Here is a 14,878-nt window from a genome sequence, read left to right as displayed (position 1 = left end):
ATATGTAAACCAAACAGTTAGCAAATAATTCTTAATAGTTGCATTAGGATCCTTTATTAGGATTAAAGGCATGGATTATAAACACAGCGTCAAAGGGGTTAGGATAAACTGAATAATAAAGAACTGCCTGTATGACTGTTATGTTTAAAGTAATAGGTTAATACAATGCAGATTTAGGCATCATAAACCGGATGACAAAAGGTGTTTTTGATGTTCTACTCAATTTAAGCATGTTGGGAACAAGCATTTAGAAATCACAAATAATAACCCACAGTTATGTATATGTTATCCTCGGTTATTTGATTTGATCATTGATTCTGAAATATGAAGCATTATAAATATTAATTTGTTGTTAATGCTGTAACACTCTCTCAATTATTTGAGAATTGTCTAGACCTCAGTTTTACATACTTGAACTGCATTAACGTGAAATTGTGTGTTCATGTATTTTCTTATATATATATAAATAAAAAATAAAGAAAGTGTAGTGCTGTCTGAATTGTTGGATGCACTGTGAAATGTAAGCACTCATTTTGAAAAAGGTTTATGTAAGTATTAAAGTATCAATAGATTGAATGAAACATGAAGAAAAAAAACATTCTAATTATTCTGTATCTACTAATTATTAAATACGTAGTGATTACTCAGCACCTACTAATTATTTGATAAGTAGTAATTAATCAGTATCTATGTATGTAGTACCTACAAAGTGATAAGTAACAACTAAATATTTAATAACTAGTGATTATTCAGTAACTAAATTATTCAACAAGTAGTATATAATTCAGTACCTACTTCTTTAATACTTACAATAGTGAAATACAAGTACTATATAATAAGTACTTATTATTCAATTAATTACTCAGTTAATCCGAATCTACTATTTAGTATCCACTAATTATTCAATACCTACTATTATACTAATGCAACTGGATACAAGCATCTGAAAAATGCTCTAAACGTAAAAATGAAACAAACAGTGTTGGTGTACATACGTGAAGAGCATGCTGCATGCATGCATGGAGAATGGAGGCTGGAGGAAACACCCCGGGCTGCAGGGAGCTCTCCACCTCCTCCAGAGCCTGAGAGAAGAGGCCACATTCTAGCAGGCTGCGAACATTACTGAACTCCACCGCAGAGACCTGTGGAGTATAGCCAAGGAGGAAATGAGAAGGGGAGGTGTAAGGCAACCTTTTCCCAGGGTTTAACACGGACACTGTCAGTCACAGGCTGTTTGGGGTTTGGGTTACTGGAGAGCAGCAACGCCTACAGTGACTGCTCCAAGCCAGCGACCTTTCAGGAACCCACCAGGGAAGAGAGCGGAAGGACATCAGTGTTTCTTTAATGGGCATGCCAATCACAAGGCCTCCAATCAAATCCCACCTTGTTCAAATCAGCTGACCTGAATATAATGTATCCTTCACAAAAAAAAGAGGCCTAACTGCGCTAGTAGTGACACGAAAGAAATTGAATGACCTGAACCATTTGATGAGCCCAATGTTCATTTTGCCTCACAGTGAAACTCACAGATGGGGACGTATTAATGTGATTTAGGCAGATTTATTCACCTGAGTTGGAAAGACGGGCGTATAGTAGTCATAAAGCTCTGGGACTTTTAGCAGCTTCCTCTTCCGCAGCTGCAACAAAAAAGGTTGTGGTCAGGTCATATATTACCGCAAATGACAATGATGATAATGACAACTGCGTCCTTTCCATTTACGCTTCAAGTTCACCTCTGAGAAGTTGTAATTATATATAATTATTTCTAAATTACATGAAAAGACATCTGGACCAAAAGAAAAAAAAAGAAGCAAGCTCACCTCCATTTTTGCTATGTAGTCTTTGAGTTTCTCCTCAAACCCAAAGAAAAGAAAATTATCCTGCACATCCATCGATTCGCCCTCCATTTTACATGATCGGTCTTCCATTACCTCCAGTTGCATACAGGGTTTTGGGTGGTTAGGCTTGTCCAAATTCATGGACCAGTTCAAGCTTGAGGATACAGACTGTAACCAGAAGAAAGACAGTATTAGTCATGAAGTCGTAAGAACAACTTCAGTTCATCTGTGATGTGATTATATACCACTGTGCTCAACAAACTGATTAACACTGATATTCTAACTATGGTGTTAAATGATAGATCACTTAAGAATAAAGATTAGACTGAACGATATTAAGGGGAAAAACAGAGTCAAATATAGTAATGGAGCTAATTATCACTCCAGCGAGGGAAAGGGTGAGGATTTGATTTGGTTCGGTAGAAGGTGAATAAAGGCAGTCATTCAGTACCCTGTAAAGGAAGTAGAATTTCCCAAAAATCTCTTATGTATATTATGTGATTGCAAAATAGTTTTCAATATGTATTGCAAAACTGCAATTGTAACAATTAAACAAACTGCATAATCGATTCACTCTGTTTTTTATCCATCTTTTGTGGAAACCACTAAATTCAAGAGCTTAAGATTTTATGCCATGTTTACATGTTATACGACTTTCAGAGTCATCAGATTGTCTTCACTGGATTTGAAGATCACTGGAATTATCACCACCCCACCTCATCCCAAACACATCCTAAAAGTATTGGATGGCGCTTCATTCCAGAGAACACAGTTCCACTGCCAATTAGTGCTCACAGGTTCATGTTTATCTGCTCTAGAGCAGTCTATTCTATTGGCAACATTTTTCTACGGGGATAAGATGACATTGTGCAGCCATAATACCATTCATATAGTTTACAAAGATTACCCCAAAGAGATGACGAGCAATGTAACTCAAGCTGTGGTGAGGTATTTGTCTAAGGTGATTTTCAGAAATTTTCTTTCCATCTTTGGTGAACACATGTGTGACTCCTGGGTTGTCAGGGTCAACCACAGCCTTCCCTGCTTTCAGTATTCTGTGGGCAGAAAAATACAGAAATACTGCAGAAGAAAATATAAGCCAAAATAGTTGTCACATCTTATTATATCACCACCTTTTTCACAGAGGCAGTAAGTCCATCTACTGAAAGTTCTATTCCTTCTCACCTTTCAAACATGCCTCTCCTATCAGACTCTTCAATATACAGACACACTACCCAGCCCTATCGAGAAAGGGACATGACATTTTAAGACACTTGAAATAATTGTGACTTATACTTTGTCAATTATGCAACACTACAACCCTGACCTGAAAAGCTCCAGACACCATGCCTCTTGCAACCTTCTCTCTCCATTTCTGAACAGGGTTGGTAATTGCAGGAGTCTTCAGGTTAGCTGTGAGGTTCAACTCGTATGAGGCTTCGGACAGCCACACCTTGTGTTTCAGACTGTCCAGAACAAATTCTGGAGTCACTATCCACTTCCCTAAAAGAAAGAGCAACCCCTAAGCATCAGTGTACAAACAGGTGGGCGAAAAAAGACAGACAAGCATGGCTCAATTGTAACTCCTCCCACACTACTAAAATAGGCTGTCAGAATTAGGTCTGTCACAATTGCAGAAGTGTGATTTCTATACTACTACTACAGTATCACAATATCACACTCATTGTCTAAAGACCAAATGTGATTGGATTGGACACATAAGACTACTCATAAATTAAGATCTTAACCTATACAAATGTCCACCTGCTGCTAGTTTAAATCATGTACTTAAATAGAATCGCTGATCTTTTAATGCTTTGTACAACTCTAGTCAGGATAATACCAATTTTTAAATAGAAAATGAAAATTCCAGCTGTCTTTACAATAAATAGACCAATAGAAATGGTCCAAAATGAATAAACAAATGTTTACATTGACTTCCATTTAAAGTTAAGAATGCTTCTCCATCACCTTTACAGTTATGTATATATTGGCAATATATGACGATGTCATTTAGATGTATTATAAAAACAGTGTGATGTAAAATCTACCTACATCTATTAAACAGTGGCCAATAGATATGCCAAGTGGCCAAGTAAACTCTTTTTGTGTTCTACTTGTGAAGGTGGAAATATACTAGGGAAAGAAATCCTAGTTTAGGCTACGAATTTATAAATCAAAAATAAAAATGGATAATTGTTTTACAATCAAATACTGACAATAAATTAAAAACAACAAATCTAACAGTGAGGTATCTAGATATTCTTCAACCCCTAAGTACACTTTTTAAATGTTTTTCAACCAGAATTATTTTTAAAAAATTCAATTAAAAAATAAAAAGTAGCAAGACGGGAATTCTTATCATCACTAACCTCCAGCACACGCTGCAATGAACTTCTCACTTGGTAAAGGATGAATAATGATGAGATGGGTCATCCCCTCTCTGTATTCCTGCAACACAATAAACTGTTACCTTCTGCATACAAGCAGGGGAAAAAAAACACTAGATTTTCTAACACACAAAGTCACCTTACTATTCTGGTTTTTAACCTGTCAGTAGAAGAGCTGAGCCAAAGGTCAAGAACTGCGAGGTGGATTTTATCCCCGTGAGACTTCAATTAGTAGGAAGAGCAGTCAGTAACTAAATTAAGATAGTATTGAGGGCAAGGACAAAATTACAGAGACAAAAATACACCTTAGCATCGGCAAGCAATTAGGGTCATTTTTCAGGGCTAATCACTACCACTTCATCTTTTTGGGAGAATACAGTAAGTGAGGTGGGATGTCAAGAAAGCGCTAATGCCGGGCGGTGTTATTTGCTAAAGGCATCATGCTAGAAGTAGAGCTCTTGAAGGACGTACCCAGATTGAGGAAAAAAAAATAAGAGTAAGCTTAAGACCAAATAAACATTTGGCTTTAAGACATGAGGCCTGGGGTCTTGCTCACCAGCACTAAAACTGATGTCTCAATTTGGGAGCCCAGCTGAAAAGCACAGCATGGACCAGCATTAATTCCATGCTGGTAGGACCTGTTTATGAATGTTCATGTCGGTCTGGTGCTGGTTGACCAGAATACCATTGTTCAAAACACAGCAAATAATGTGTTTTTAGCTGGTTTTCAGTATATCAACGCCCATTGCTAGCCCCCAGCATAACAGTGCTCAGAGCTGGTGCTGGTTGACCAGCATATCTGTGCTCAATGCTGGTTTATTCAATTCAACTTTGTCATTATACTAATACAGGCTTGTACAGTATAACAAAACACTGTTCAGGCTAAGTCTCCGGTGCAGAATAGGTACAGTCCTGCTCATCGTTATTGGCACCCATGAAGTTTAAGAAGATATGAAGAATGTGGAATATCTCCTGAAAAAAGGGAATAAATTAAAACAGCTTTTATGTATAGAGCACTTGTGTTTAATACAAAAGAGCAAATAATAAACAATTTAAATAAAAAAACAATGGGAGGGAAAAATAGAAAAACCTAAAGCATGCAGTTTCACTGGTACTGGCACCCTTACTATTAAATTAGCATGGAAACACATTTTGACTCGCCTGTGTTAAAATCACAAATGAGAATCACCTGTGATATAGTGTCTGTGCCCATGTGACAAGAATTAGCCAATGAATGATGACTTCATTGTTTTAAAAAGCCACATGTTAAGCCCTGTTTCTTCGTCACAATGGTAAAGGCAAAGGAGCTATCTGAGGACATCAGAAGTGCTATTACTAGCAAACACAAGACTTCCAAAGGGTGTAAGGCCATCTTCAAAGACTTTGGTATCCAAGTTTCAACAGTGTGCAACTTTATTAAGAAGTTTGCCAAGCGTGGAACCTTAAAAAAACTCCCTGGACATGGGGGAAATTGCTTAAGAAAAGACAGAAAGGAATGACTGATCTTTGCCAAAGACCCTACCAACAGTTAAGCATGTTAAGCAATCCATAATGCTGTGGGATTGCTTTGCTGCGTCTGGTACTGGAGGCCTTGACTGGTTCACAGGAATCATGAAATCAGAGAATTCTCAATATATTTTGAAGTGAAATGTCCTACCCAGTGTAAGAAGTTGGTTTGAGTTGAAGATCATGGGTCCTCCAGCAAGACAATGACCCAAAGCACACATCCAAAAGTACATAGGAATGGTTAAAAAGGAAAACTGTTTTAAAAATGAGTCCTAACCTCAATCCCATCAAAACTCTTTGGGGTGAGCTGAAATCTGCCATTGGGGAAACCAACCCTGCAAACATTCAAGAGCTCAAACAAACTGCAAAGGAAGAGTGGGAGGAAATACCAGCTAAGAAGTGCAAGAAGCTTATAGAAGAAACTTTGGCCCAAGAAATGTTTGGAGGCTGTCATCACTGCCAAAGGGTGTGTAACCAAATATTAATGAGGGGTGCCTTTATTGCTGCACATGCTGTTTACTGTTTCTTCTTTGAAATTACAACGCAAGTTATGGTGCTGTTTTTTTTTCTATTGTTTTATTACTTTGGACCTCCAATTAAATTCTGAAGTTATAACTTTGGATATTGTGATAGATATTGTGCAGGTTATTCAAAAAATGAAGGGGTGCCAATAAGGGAAAATAAAATGGTGCAAGGGCAATAGACAAATGGGACAGAGTGCATAAACAGTAAAGTACAAATATACAACTGTGTGCATAAAGGCTGAGTGACTAAGTTACTATTCTAACAGTCAATAGAAAAAAGTATATAGCGCAGTGATGTGCTGTGAAAACAGGAGTTCAGGAGTGTATAGTGAGGTAGACCAGTCTGCTTTTGTAAACAGCATCCCAGTGCAGTAATAAATGGCAGCTAGCACTCAGGTACAGAGTATCTGTACAACAGTACACTGCTTCTGTACAGAGAGGAGTGCATATATTCCCTGTTGAGCTCAGTGTGGCTATGATGAATGAACTGAAAGGATCAGAGTAATCTGTGTGTATGTATTTAGGTTGAGGTTGGTGTTGCTTATACTAGTGGACCAGTGTACCTGTGCTCACACACAGCAAATGCTGGTTTATGCTGGACTGGTGCTGGTTGACCAGCATACCTGTGCTTAATACTGTGTGTGTGTGTGTGTGTGTGTGTGTGTGTGTGTTTCTGGCAATGTAAATACTCACAGAGCCTCCTATATATTTCCCACGTAGACGCCTGATACCTTCAAGTAGCTCTCTCTTCTTCTGGAGGTTCTTGATCCCAGACATTTGAAAGACATACTCATTTCCCACCATCCTAGAGAGACAAGTGCACTTTTTTTTTTGTACATAAAATTTTAATACACACATTTATTGGTCTGAGTCCTACAAGTCCTGGTGTGTGTTTGCATACACACATGCATATATACAGACACACATTTTAATAAATGTTTTTTAAATTTATTATGTTTTTACTGCTTTTTATTTTTTTTATTTTTTTTTTATTTTTTAAATATACAGGCCCTGCTGTCTTACCTGATATTACACGGTAAATGTTATAACAGCTGTCTCGTGTTGAACTGCGGCTAAATCTCTAGCTGGTGCCACTATTTTCCAAGCCGCGCCAAAACGCCAACAACTGACTAGCTACTTCACCTGAAGGAAAACAAGTGACTACTTCAGATCTCCATAGCCTGTCACTGAATCCAACACGCCTGTTTCAGGAAAAAACACAGTAAACCAGTAATCCACAACGTTTCGCTTGAATAACAGCAAGTATTAAAAATAAAAACACCCTAAACACCACATACACAACATGCTGCGTTTACGTCCACGTCAAATGACGTGTGAGGTTGGACCTACCACGTAGACTACTGCGAGACGGGGGTGCGTTTTTACAAGCGAGAATGTAAATAACTAGTCTAAACCGAGTATTGATAAATGATGAGTGCATATAAGACAAAAATAAAGTTTAATAACTCTAGTGTAGGAGAGAAAAGTAGCATGGCAACGCAAAAGACGAGCAAGTGGGCGAAAAGTCTCCCCCCGCCCCTTGATTCAATGGTTTGCGCTGCTCCGCGAACAGGATGTTTAGGGAAGGAGCTCCATGCTGCTGGTTGTTAGAGACGCCTTTGCGTTGAGAGGTGGCGTGTTTTAGATAAACAGACACTGAGGGCAGTATTATTGGGGGCTTGTTGCCTTCTGTACCTTTTCAGAGCTTCGCTTCTGTGAGCCTGGAGCCAATCTGAGTCTGTTTGGTTCGTTTTGGGCTCTGTAAGCTAGCTAGAGGACATCACGCGGCCGTTAACTGCTTAATTCCCTTCACAGCTAATCAAACACTGAAGCGTTACCAACAAGTGTGTCAGCTGGCGGCTAGTTGGGGTTAATTCATTCCCTCATTGAATGTCAACCCTTTTCTTCTCAATGAGCTGATTCCTTTCCTTTCTCTACGTTTAACTACTGCTTGATTAAATCACTTGGAAGAGAAACGTCTAAATGTTTTCATCAGAGCATCAGAGTCCATCAGCACAAGCATCCTAAATCTGTAGCTTGGAAATATCAGGAATAACCACATCAGCTGTTGACATTTCCCTTTTTTAGGGAAATGACATGTAAACAATGAGGATAAGGGTTGAATTCCTTGGAGTTGGAGTGCCACTGACTGCTCTACAAAATAAGGTACAGTAATAAGAGTGTCTGTACAGTGTGAGTGGTCATGTGTGTGTGTGTGTGTGTGTTACAGCCAGCTATCATCAGTATTAACTCTGGTAATCCTTGTAAAGCAGATATTCTCTTTTTATTATTACAGGAGGAGGGTGCGGTACCGTACAACTAAGGTGTAGGAAGCCTACATACACTATATAGACAAACGTATTGCGGCACCTGCTTGGTTTGAGGATTTAACTGCATTCAGCAACAAGTGTCAGCAAGGCCAATGTGTTGGATAATCCCCACACCATCTCACCTCTAATTCCCCAATTTATCTTAAAAATATTGATTGGAGCACCAACACGCCAGAGGACACGGTTCCACTGCTTCACAGCTCAATAATGCAGAGAGGCTTTGTGCCCCACTAGCCCGCGCCTGGCATTGGACATGGATCCAGTGGGTTCATGTTAGTCTGCTCCAGAGAGTCCTAAGGTAGCCGAATGCAATCATTAGGAGGGGTTTCCTAATCGTTTGGACCTATATGTTTGTTAAAATGCCCATATCCTACATTTGTGCCCCTGCTTAGGATATTTGTCATAAAACAGCCATGATTTTTTTATACATGACTACTTTCCAACCTCTTTTTGAGTTGTGTAGACAGGATCTTAATGCTGCTCACATTGACTGTATGCTTGAAGTCCTGTATGTCCTGTAAAATTGTGTAGTTTGAGAGAGAAGGAGTCTAATAAAGATGTTAGTTGGCCTGGCCATGGGCCCTTCAACACTGCAGGCCCCAGTGCATTTCTCCCATCTGCACTGCCCCAGTAGTTAGGCCACTGGTCCCTCGCCAGTTAGCACTCACAGTACATATTTATACCATGTGGTGGTAATGCTTCCCTTCCCTCTACCACCCCCACCCCTTCATTTTCACTCAGTCTTTGCTAAGTATTGTCATCGTTAACTTGTAGCTGTTTGTACCAACCTATTGATGAACATTTAATGCTTTTCTCATTGCCCCTTTGATTTCGAACCTCGTCTGTTTACTTGCTGTGCTGTTGTGTACTCCCATGTATCTCCTTAGTATAATCATGGTTCTGAACCTGGCCTGGCTATTGCACTACTCTTTTCTTTCCCTATTCAGTGTTTTCCATCCCTGAGTGTCTGGCCCGTCATACCAACTTTACACTAACACTATATGCACAGCAGTTTTTAACATAGTAACCATAATAAATACTTGCAACTTATTAAGGACTGAGGTTTTTAGCAAAAACTACACTGTGTCCAAATGTTTGTGGACACTCTTACTCTAAAGAATGCATTTAGCTTCTTTAAGTTGCAACCTTGATTGTCTATTCCCTCTAGAGAAGTATTGCTTATAGAATAGGACTTTAAACAGGAACCTACTGGCACCATGCCTAATGCCAGGTGTGGCATTGAGCTGTGGAGCAGTGAATTCTCTACTATTACTTATACTTATTACTATACTATACTATTACTTATACTATTGGGATGAGGTGGGGTGGTGCAGCACAGCACAAAATGATGCACGAAATCTAGTAGACAGCCTTCTTCCCTGGACAGTAGATACAGTTACTCCAACAAAAGCAGTATATTTTTTTAATACCCTTGATTTCAGTACAAACGATGAATGAACAGCTGTCCCAATACTTTTGTCCATAAGGCATATCTCTGGCATCTTTAATGTGGTGGTGTGGCAGGTGCCACCTAAATCTTGGATCACTCTCCAGAAGATCTCATGGTGAAACGATGAGACGATGAGTCTGTTTAATTGATCACGTTTCCTTAAAAGTAAACACTTTCTCTTTTAGGGCACTTAGTTTTAAGTGAACATTTCGGTGGGGTTTTTAAAAAACGCCAGCAGAGGCACTGGCTGCTAAATATTTCACACCTTCTCCAGGCTAAGTGGGCTTGTGTGTGTGTGTGTGTGTGTGTGTGTGTGTGTGTGTGTGTGTGTTTGTGTGAGAGAGTGAGGGTGGATGGGTATAGGCATGCTTGTTTCACTTTAAGTGCTGGGAGAATACATCTGCCCCATGTCTCACTCTCACTTTCTCTCTCTCTCTCACACACACACACACACTGAACTCCAGCTCTGTCTCTCTCTCCTGTGGCACCTCTCAGAAGTACTTGGAGACTCCACAACATCTGAGTTCAAAATAGCTAACAAGACAAAGAAGATGGAGCGAGCATCTGCCTAATTAGGCCCTGTGTGGTGACAGGCTGAACCTGACACTTTTCCCACAACTCTCATGTGGATCACACACCGGCAACGATGCACATCCCTTTGTAACACAGGCTGCACACACACACACACACACAATGACTCACTCAGTCCCAGTGTAATTACACTGTAGAGTTCCTAATCCTAGCCCCGTAAAAAGCTTCCCAAAGTCTCTCTCTCTCTCTCTCTCTCTCTCTCTCTCTCTCTCTCTCTCTCTCTCTCTCTCTCTCTCTCTCTCTCTCTGTGCCCCCCCCCCCCCCTCCTCTGCAGACACTGGGAGATGACTCGGAGGCTCATATAGAGTTTAGAAAATAATAAAAGTGCGAGCTTAACTGCAGAATCTGTCAACTGAGGGAAATAATATTTGTCCAGTCGGACAGCCTCTCTCTCTTTGTGCGGGTTAAATTAATGTTGAGATTTGTGTCTGCGTGTGGAGAGGAGCGTGTGGTGTCAGGGAGGTAGCGCAGGCTGTTTGGGGTTTGACAGGGATTATTAAAATCAGCCCACATGAAGGAGAAACAGTGGCAGCAAAGCCAAATTGACACTGACACTCTCTATTATACTCCATTTGACTCATGATGACACCCTCAGATACTGTATCTATCGCTCTCGCTCATTCTCATGCTGTCTGTCTCTCCGTCTCTCTCTTCTCTCACTCACCTTTCCCCCCCCCCTTTGTATATGTCCCTCTATTTTTCCACTCTCTTTCTTAATTTCTCTTGTTCTCCCTCTTTTCTCTCTATATATAAGAATTTTATGTAAAATTTATTCCAAGTCAATTTAGAGCATTTCTATTGGTCCATTCTTTCACAATCATTTACACAGGGTACAGAGCAACTACAGGGTTCAATCAACTACTCCGCAAAAGTGAAGATGCATGTTTTTCATTGGACATTGGGCAGCAGCGATATGTTTGTGTTTGTGTGTGTGTGTGTGTGTGTGTGTGTGTGTGTGTGTAAATGTATAATCTCCTCCATTATATTTGAGATTTCAAAGCAGATCTATGAGACATAAGGAAAGTTCTAGACATTATTTAATGTGTAGTTATTAAGTATTTCATTTTTAAATAAAGTAGAATAAAAAAATAGATAAATACAATAATTCAACTGGAGCTGCGGAGGGACATCGCAAGTAAATATGTGTATGTGTTTGTGTATTTATTTATATATTTTTATATTTTTACAGTGACATGCAAAAAAACAATAGAAATGCTCCACAGTGACTTGAGAGAAAACCTTTTTACACATTTCTTTTTAATCTTTAGTCTCAGCTGTCCTTCTCACCCCTCTCCATCACGTTCTCCATCGCTGTTCTTTCTCTCCTTCTTTCTCAGTCTGTCTCAGTATCTCTTTGCCGTCGTGTCTCATCACCCTGTCTTTCTCTTATTCTCAATCTTTCTGTTCCCTTTCTTTCACCATCACTTGGTCTGTCACTGTCTTTGCATATTTTCTCCCTCTTTCGCTCTCTCTCTTTCTCTGCTGCACTCCCTCTCCCTCCCTTTCCCATCCTTTCTGTCTCTCCCTCTCCTTCCTCTATTTTCTTTCCCCTTTTGCACAGTTGCATAGTTACTTCACTTGTTTTTGGTTCTCATTTTTTCTCTTTCTCTCTCTTTCGCTCGTGTTCTCTCTCGCTCTCTGGCGTTGGGTTGGGTGCAGGTGTTGAACACTGAGGGTCGTGTAGTGAGGGGGCAGAGTAAATAGATTGTTTAGTTAAAGTACAGATGAGCAGCGTGTTGGCAGTTGATTCTCCTTGGATGGAGCTCTGTGTTTTAGATATGCATTTATTACGGCTGAGCCCGAGTGGAAATTGAAAGCATTCATTCTTGGCAGAGAGAGAGAGAAGGGGAAGGGAGAGAGAGAGATTGATGGATAACAGAAGGGTCGAGGCGTCTTATAGGAGATGATATCCAGCGGCTCGGTTCAGGTGGACTCGATGTGCTGCTCCTGATAAGGATCTTGTTGGAGAAGAAATCAAATCATCACATCTCACGAGCCGTTGCATTGCGCCCGAGGATGTGTTTCATCAACAGCGAGGCTTTGCTGGAATGGATGTCATTCAGACAAGTACTGTACATAAGCAGACGTCTATTACAGTCTAGAGGAGTTTTCTTCTCACACACCAGGCCTGCATTGTTACTGATGCAGCAGACATGAAATCCAGGTGTGGGACTGAGGAGCTGTTTTGGCTATGGTGATTATTAAGGAAGAGGTCCAAGTTTAGCAACACTGATGTAGTATGTACACATTTTTCTATTGCTGGTGTGCACTTTATGACAGAAATTAATAGGGGTGGGAATCTACAGGCACCTGACAGTTTGATTTGATTCTGAGAGCTGGGATGCGATTATAAAACTAATTTTAGCCCACTTTTGAAGGCCAATTATCCAATCCCCATTCATGTGAATTAATATTTCTGAAGCAATGCCCCAACACTAGCAGCCGACGTCCTCTTTTCGAGCTGCCGATACAACAGCTAACAGATGTTTTTGCTGACCTGCATCACACTACAAGTGATGTGGAGAGGAAGCGCCATCAACCCACCCTTGAGAGATCATATTGCCAGCTCCTTAGTCTTTTCTACTTGATACTTTTAAAGCAAAGTATTGGTAATGATCCATAATGAATTTACTCCCAATATATATTTTTTATTAATAAAACAAATAGAAGTGATGTGGGAAGTCAGCTAGAAGGTTTTACAGTATGGCTGCAGTGGAAAACGTCGTAACTCTCCTAGTAACATGTCTTACTCTCCCTAGTACTCTCTCTAGTCTTCACAATCATCTTGCCATCTCCTTTGAGAACTCACTGGTCACTCTACAGAAGCACGAAGCCTTGGTGTACTCATGGATGATCAGTTATCGTTCTCAAGTCATGTTGCAAATCTGACTGTCATGCAGATTTCTGCTTTTCAGCATCCAGAGAATTCGACCCTTCTTGTCTAGAGAGGCCACCCAGGTGCTTGTTCAGTCTCTTCAAGACTTCATTACTATAACTCCCTTCTGGCTGGTCTCCCTTTGCTGTAGCAGATTCAAAACCCTGATGCTGGCCTACAAAGCCAAGAATGGACCAGCCCCTCCGTACTTGATTGCAATGGTTAAAAGCTGATCAGTACCAAGAACCCATTGAGTATGGCTCGGCTTAGCCGACACAATCTAGCAGGAATCAAGAATATTTTTCAGAGTAAACGGCAAAGCACTTGTGTAAGCTGCTCTGGATAAGAGTGTCTGTTAAATGCCTTAAATGTACGTGTAAATGTAGTAGTATTGACACAGTGGGCAACCTTAGCACTTGCTGAAAGGCCAGGCTTAGCATGTAGGTGTAGCATTTAACATTTAGGACATTCAGCAGCATCAGCCATGTTGGTGCATTATTAGTAACTAAGGCTAAAACCTTTTTGATGTGTGTGTGTGTGTGTCTGTGTCTGTGTATCTGTGTGTGTGAGATGCTGATTATCTGTCTCATTTTCTCAGGCTGAAGAATGGAGTTGCTAGGAGATTTTCCACACGACCATGACTTTGTGGATCTGCTCATGTCGGACGTCCCGGGTGAGGTAGACCTCCAGCTCCTGATCCGAGACACTGAGGAGAAGCTGCGGCTCAATGGCAGCAGGTCAGTGGGAATCTCATACCTGTTTCATTTGGTACTTTTTCAACTACATATTTTTAAAGATGTTCAGAGGCCTGAAGTTCTGACCCTCCAAATAGAGAAAAGTTAAAAAACACAATTTACGTAGTTTGCACCTTGTCCCAGAATAACGTTTGTTGAAGATAATAAAATACACTGTGTGTCCAATTGTTTGTGAACACCTCTTCTAATAAATGCTTTCATCTACTTTAAGCTACACCCATTGCTGACACAGACAATCGCACACATGCACAGCTAGTCCAGCCAATAGAATAGGACTCTCTGGAGCACATACACATAAACCTATTGCCTCTGTGCCTAATGCCAGGCGTGGGCTAGAGACGTATGAAGCTGATGGTTGGTGCTTTATCCTATCATTCTTGAATGAACTGGCAAGTTGAGGATGAGGTGGGGTGGTGATCATCCAACATCCTGACCTCACTAACACTCTTGTCGCTGAAATCTAGTAGAAATTCCTCACTAGACAGTGGCAGGATCAACACCGTGTGGCAGGATCAACACCGTTGATGGAAATACCCTTGAGTTCAAAAGAAACAGTGAATAAGCAGATGTCCCAATACTTTTGTCCATATAGTTTAAGTTAAAGACAAGGTGTTAATCA

General features: G+C 40.3%; 2 protein-coding genes across 12 annotated transcripts in view; one reads left to right on the top strand and one right to left on the bottom strand.

Annotated features, from left to right (window-relative positions):
• Positions 1-7,580, bottom strand: part of LOC140542051 (SMC5-SMC6 complex localization factor protein 1-like) — a 39,105-nt gene extending 31,525 nt beyond the window's left edge. For 2 of the 8 annotated variants that reach the window (XM_072664881.1, XM_072664882.1), the window contains exons 1-8: positions 6,012-6,911; positions 4,211-4,289; positions 3,166-3,341; positions 3,024-3,079; positions 2,746-2,893; positions 1,821-2,006; positions 1,569-1,637; positions 996-1,142 (exon numbers count right to left, since the gene is read on the bottom strand). In XM_072664881.1, coding sequence (XP_072520982.1) covers positions 996-1,142; positions 1,569-1,637; positions 1,821-2,006; positions 2,746-2,893; positions 3,024-3,079; positions 3,166-3,341; positions 4,211-4,289; positions 6,012-6,188 — 1,038 coding nt within the window. In that variant the 5' untranslated portion in view covers positions 6,189-6,911. Of the gene's footprint in view, positions 1-995; positions 1,143-1,568; positions 1,638-1,820; positions 2,007-2,745; positions 2,894-3,023; positions 3,080-3,165; positions 3,342-4,210; positions 6,912-6,951; positions 7,064-7,281 lie in introns of those variants that run through there. The other 6 variants (XM_072664884.1, XM_072664883.1, XM_072664885.1 and 3 more) reach the window with 6 other exon arrangements.
• Positions 7,581-7,849: 269 nt separating this feature from the next.
• kiaa0825 (KIAA0825 ortholog) overlaps positions 7,850-14,878 on the top strand; it is a 152,940-nt gene continuing 145,911 nt past the window's right edge. For 2 of the 4 annotated variants that reach the window (XM_072664850.1, XM_072664847.1), the window contains exons 1-2: positions 7,850-8,424; positions 14,103-14,241. In XM_072664850.1, the coding sequence (XP_072520951.1) occupies positions 14,111-14,241 (131 nt within the window). In that variant the 5' untranslated portion in view covers positions 7,850-8,424; positions 14,103-14,110. Of the gene's footprint in view, positions 8,425-10,502; positions 12,824-13,036; positions 13,588-14,102; positions 14,242-14,878 lie in introns of those variants that run through there. The other 2 variants (XM_072664848.1, XM_072664849.1) reach the window with 2 other exon arrangements.

This window comes from Salminus brasiliensis, chromosome 20 (genome assembly GCF_030463535.1).
Source record: "Salminus brasiliensis chromosome 20, fSalBra1.hap2, whole genome shotgun sequence".
Lineage (NCBI taxonomy): Eukaryota > Metazoa > Chordata > Actinopteri > Characiformes > Bryconidae > Salminus > Salminus brasiliensis.
The sequence above is the reverse complement of the archived record's forward strand: the minus strand, read 5'-3'. Positions and strand labels throughout refer to the sequence as shown.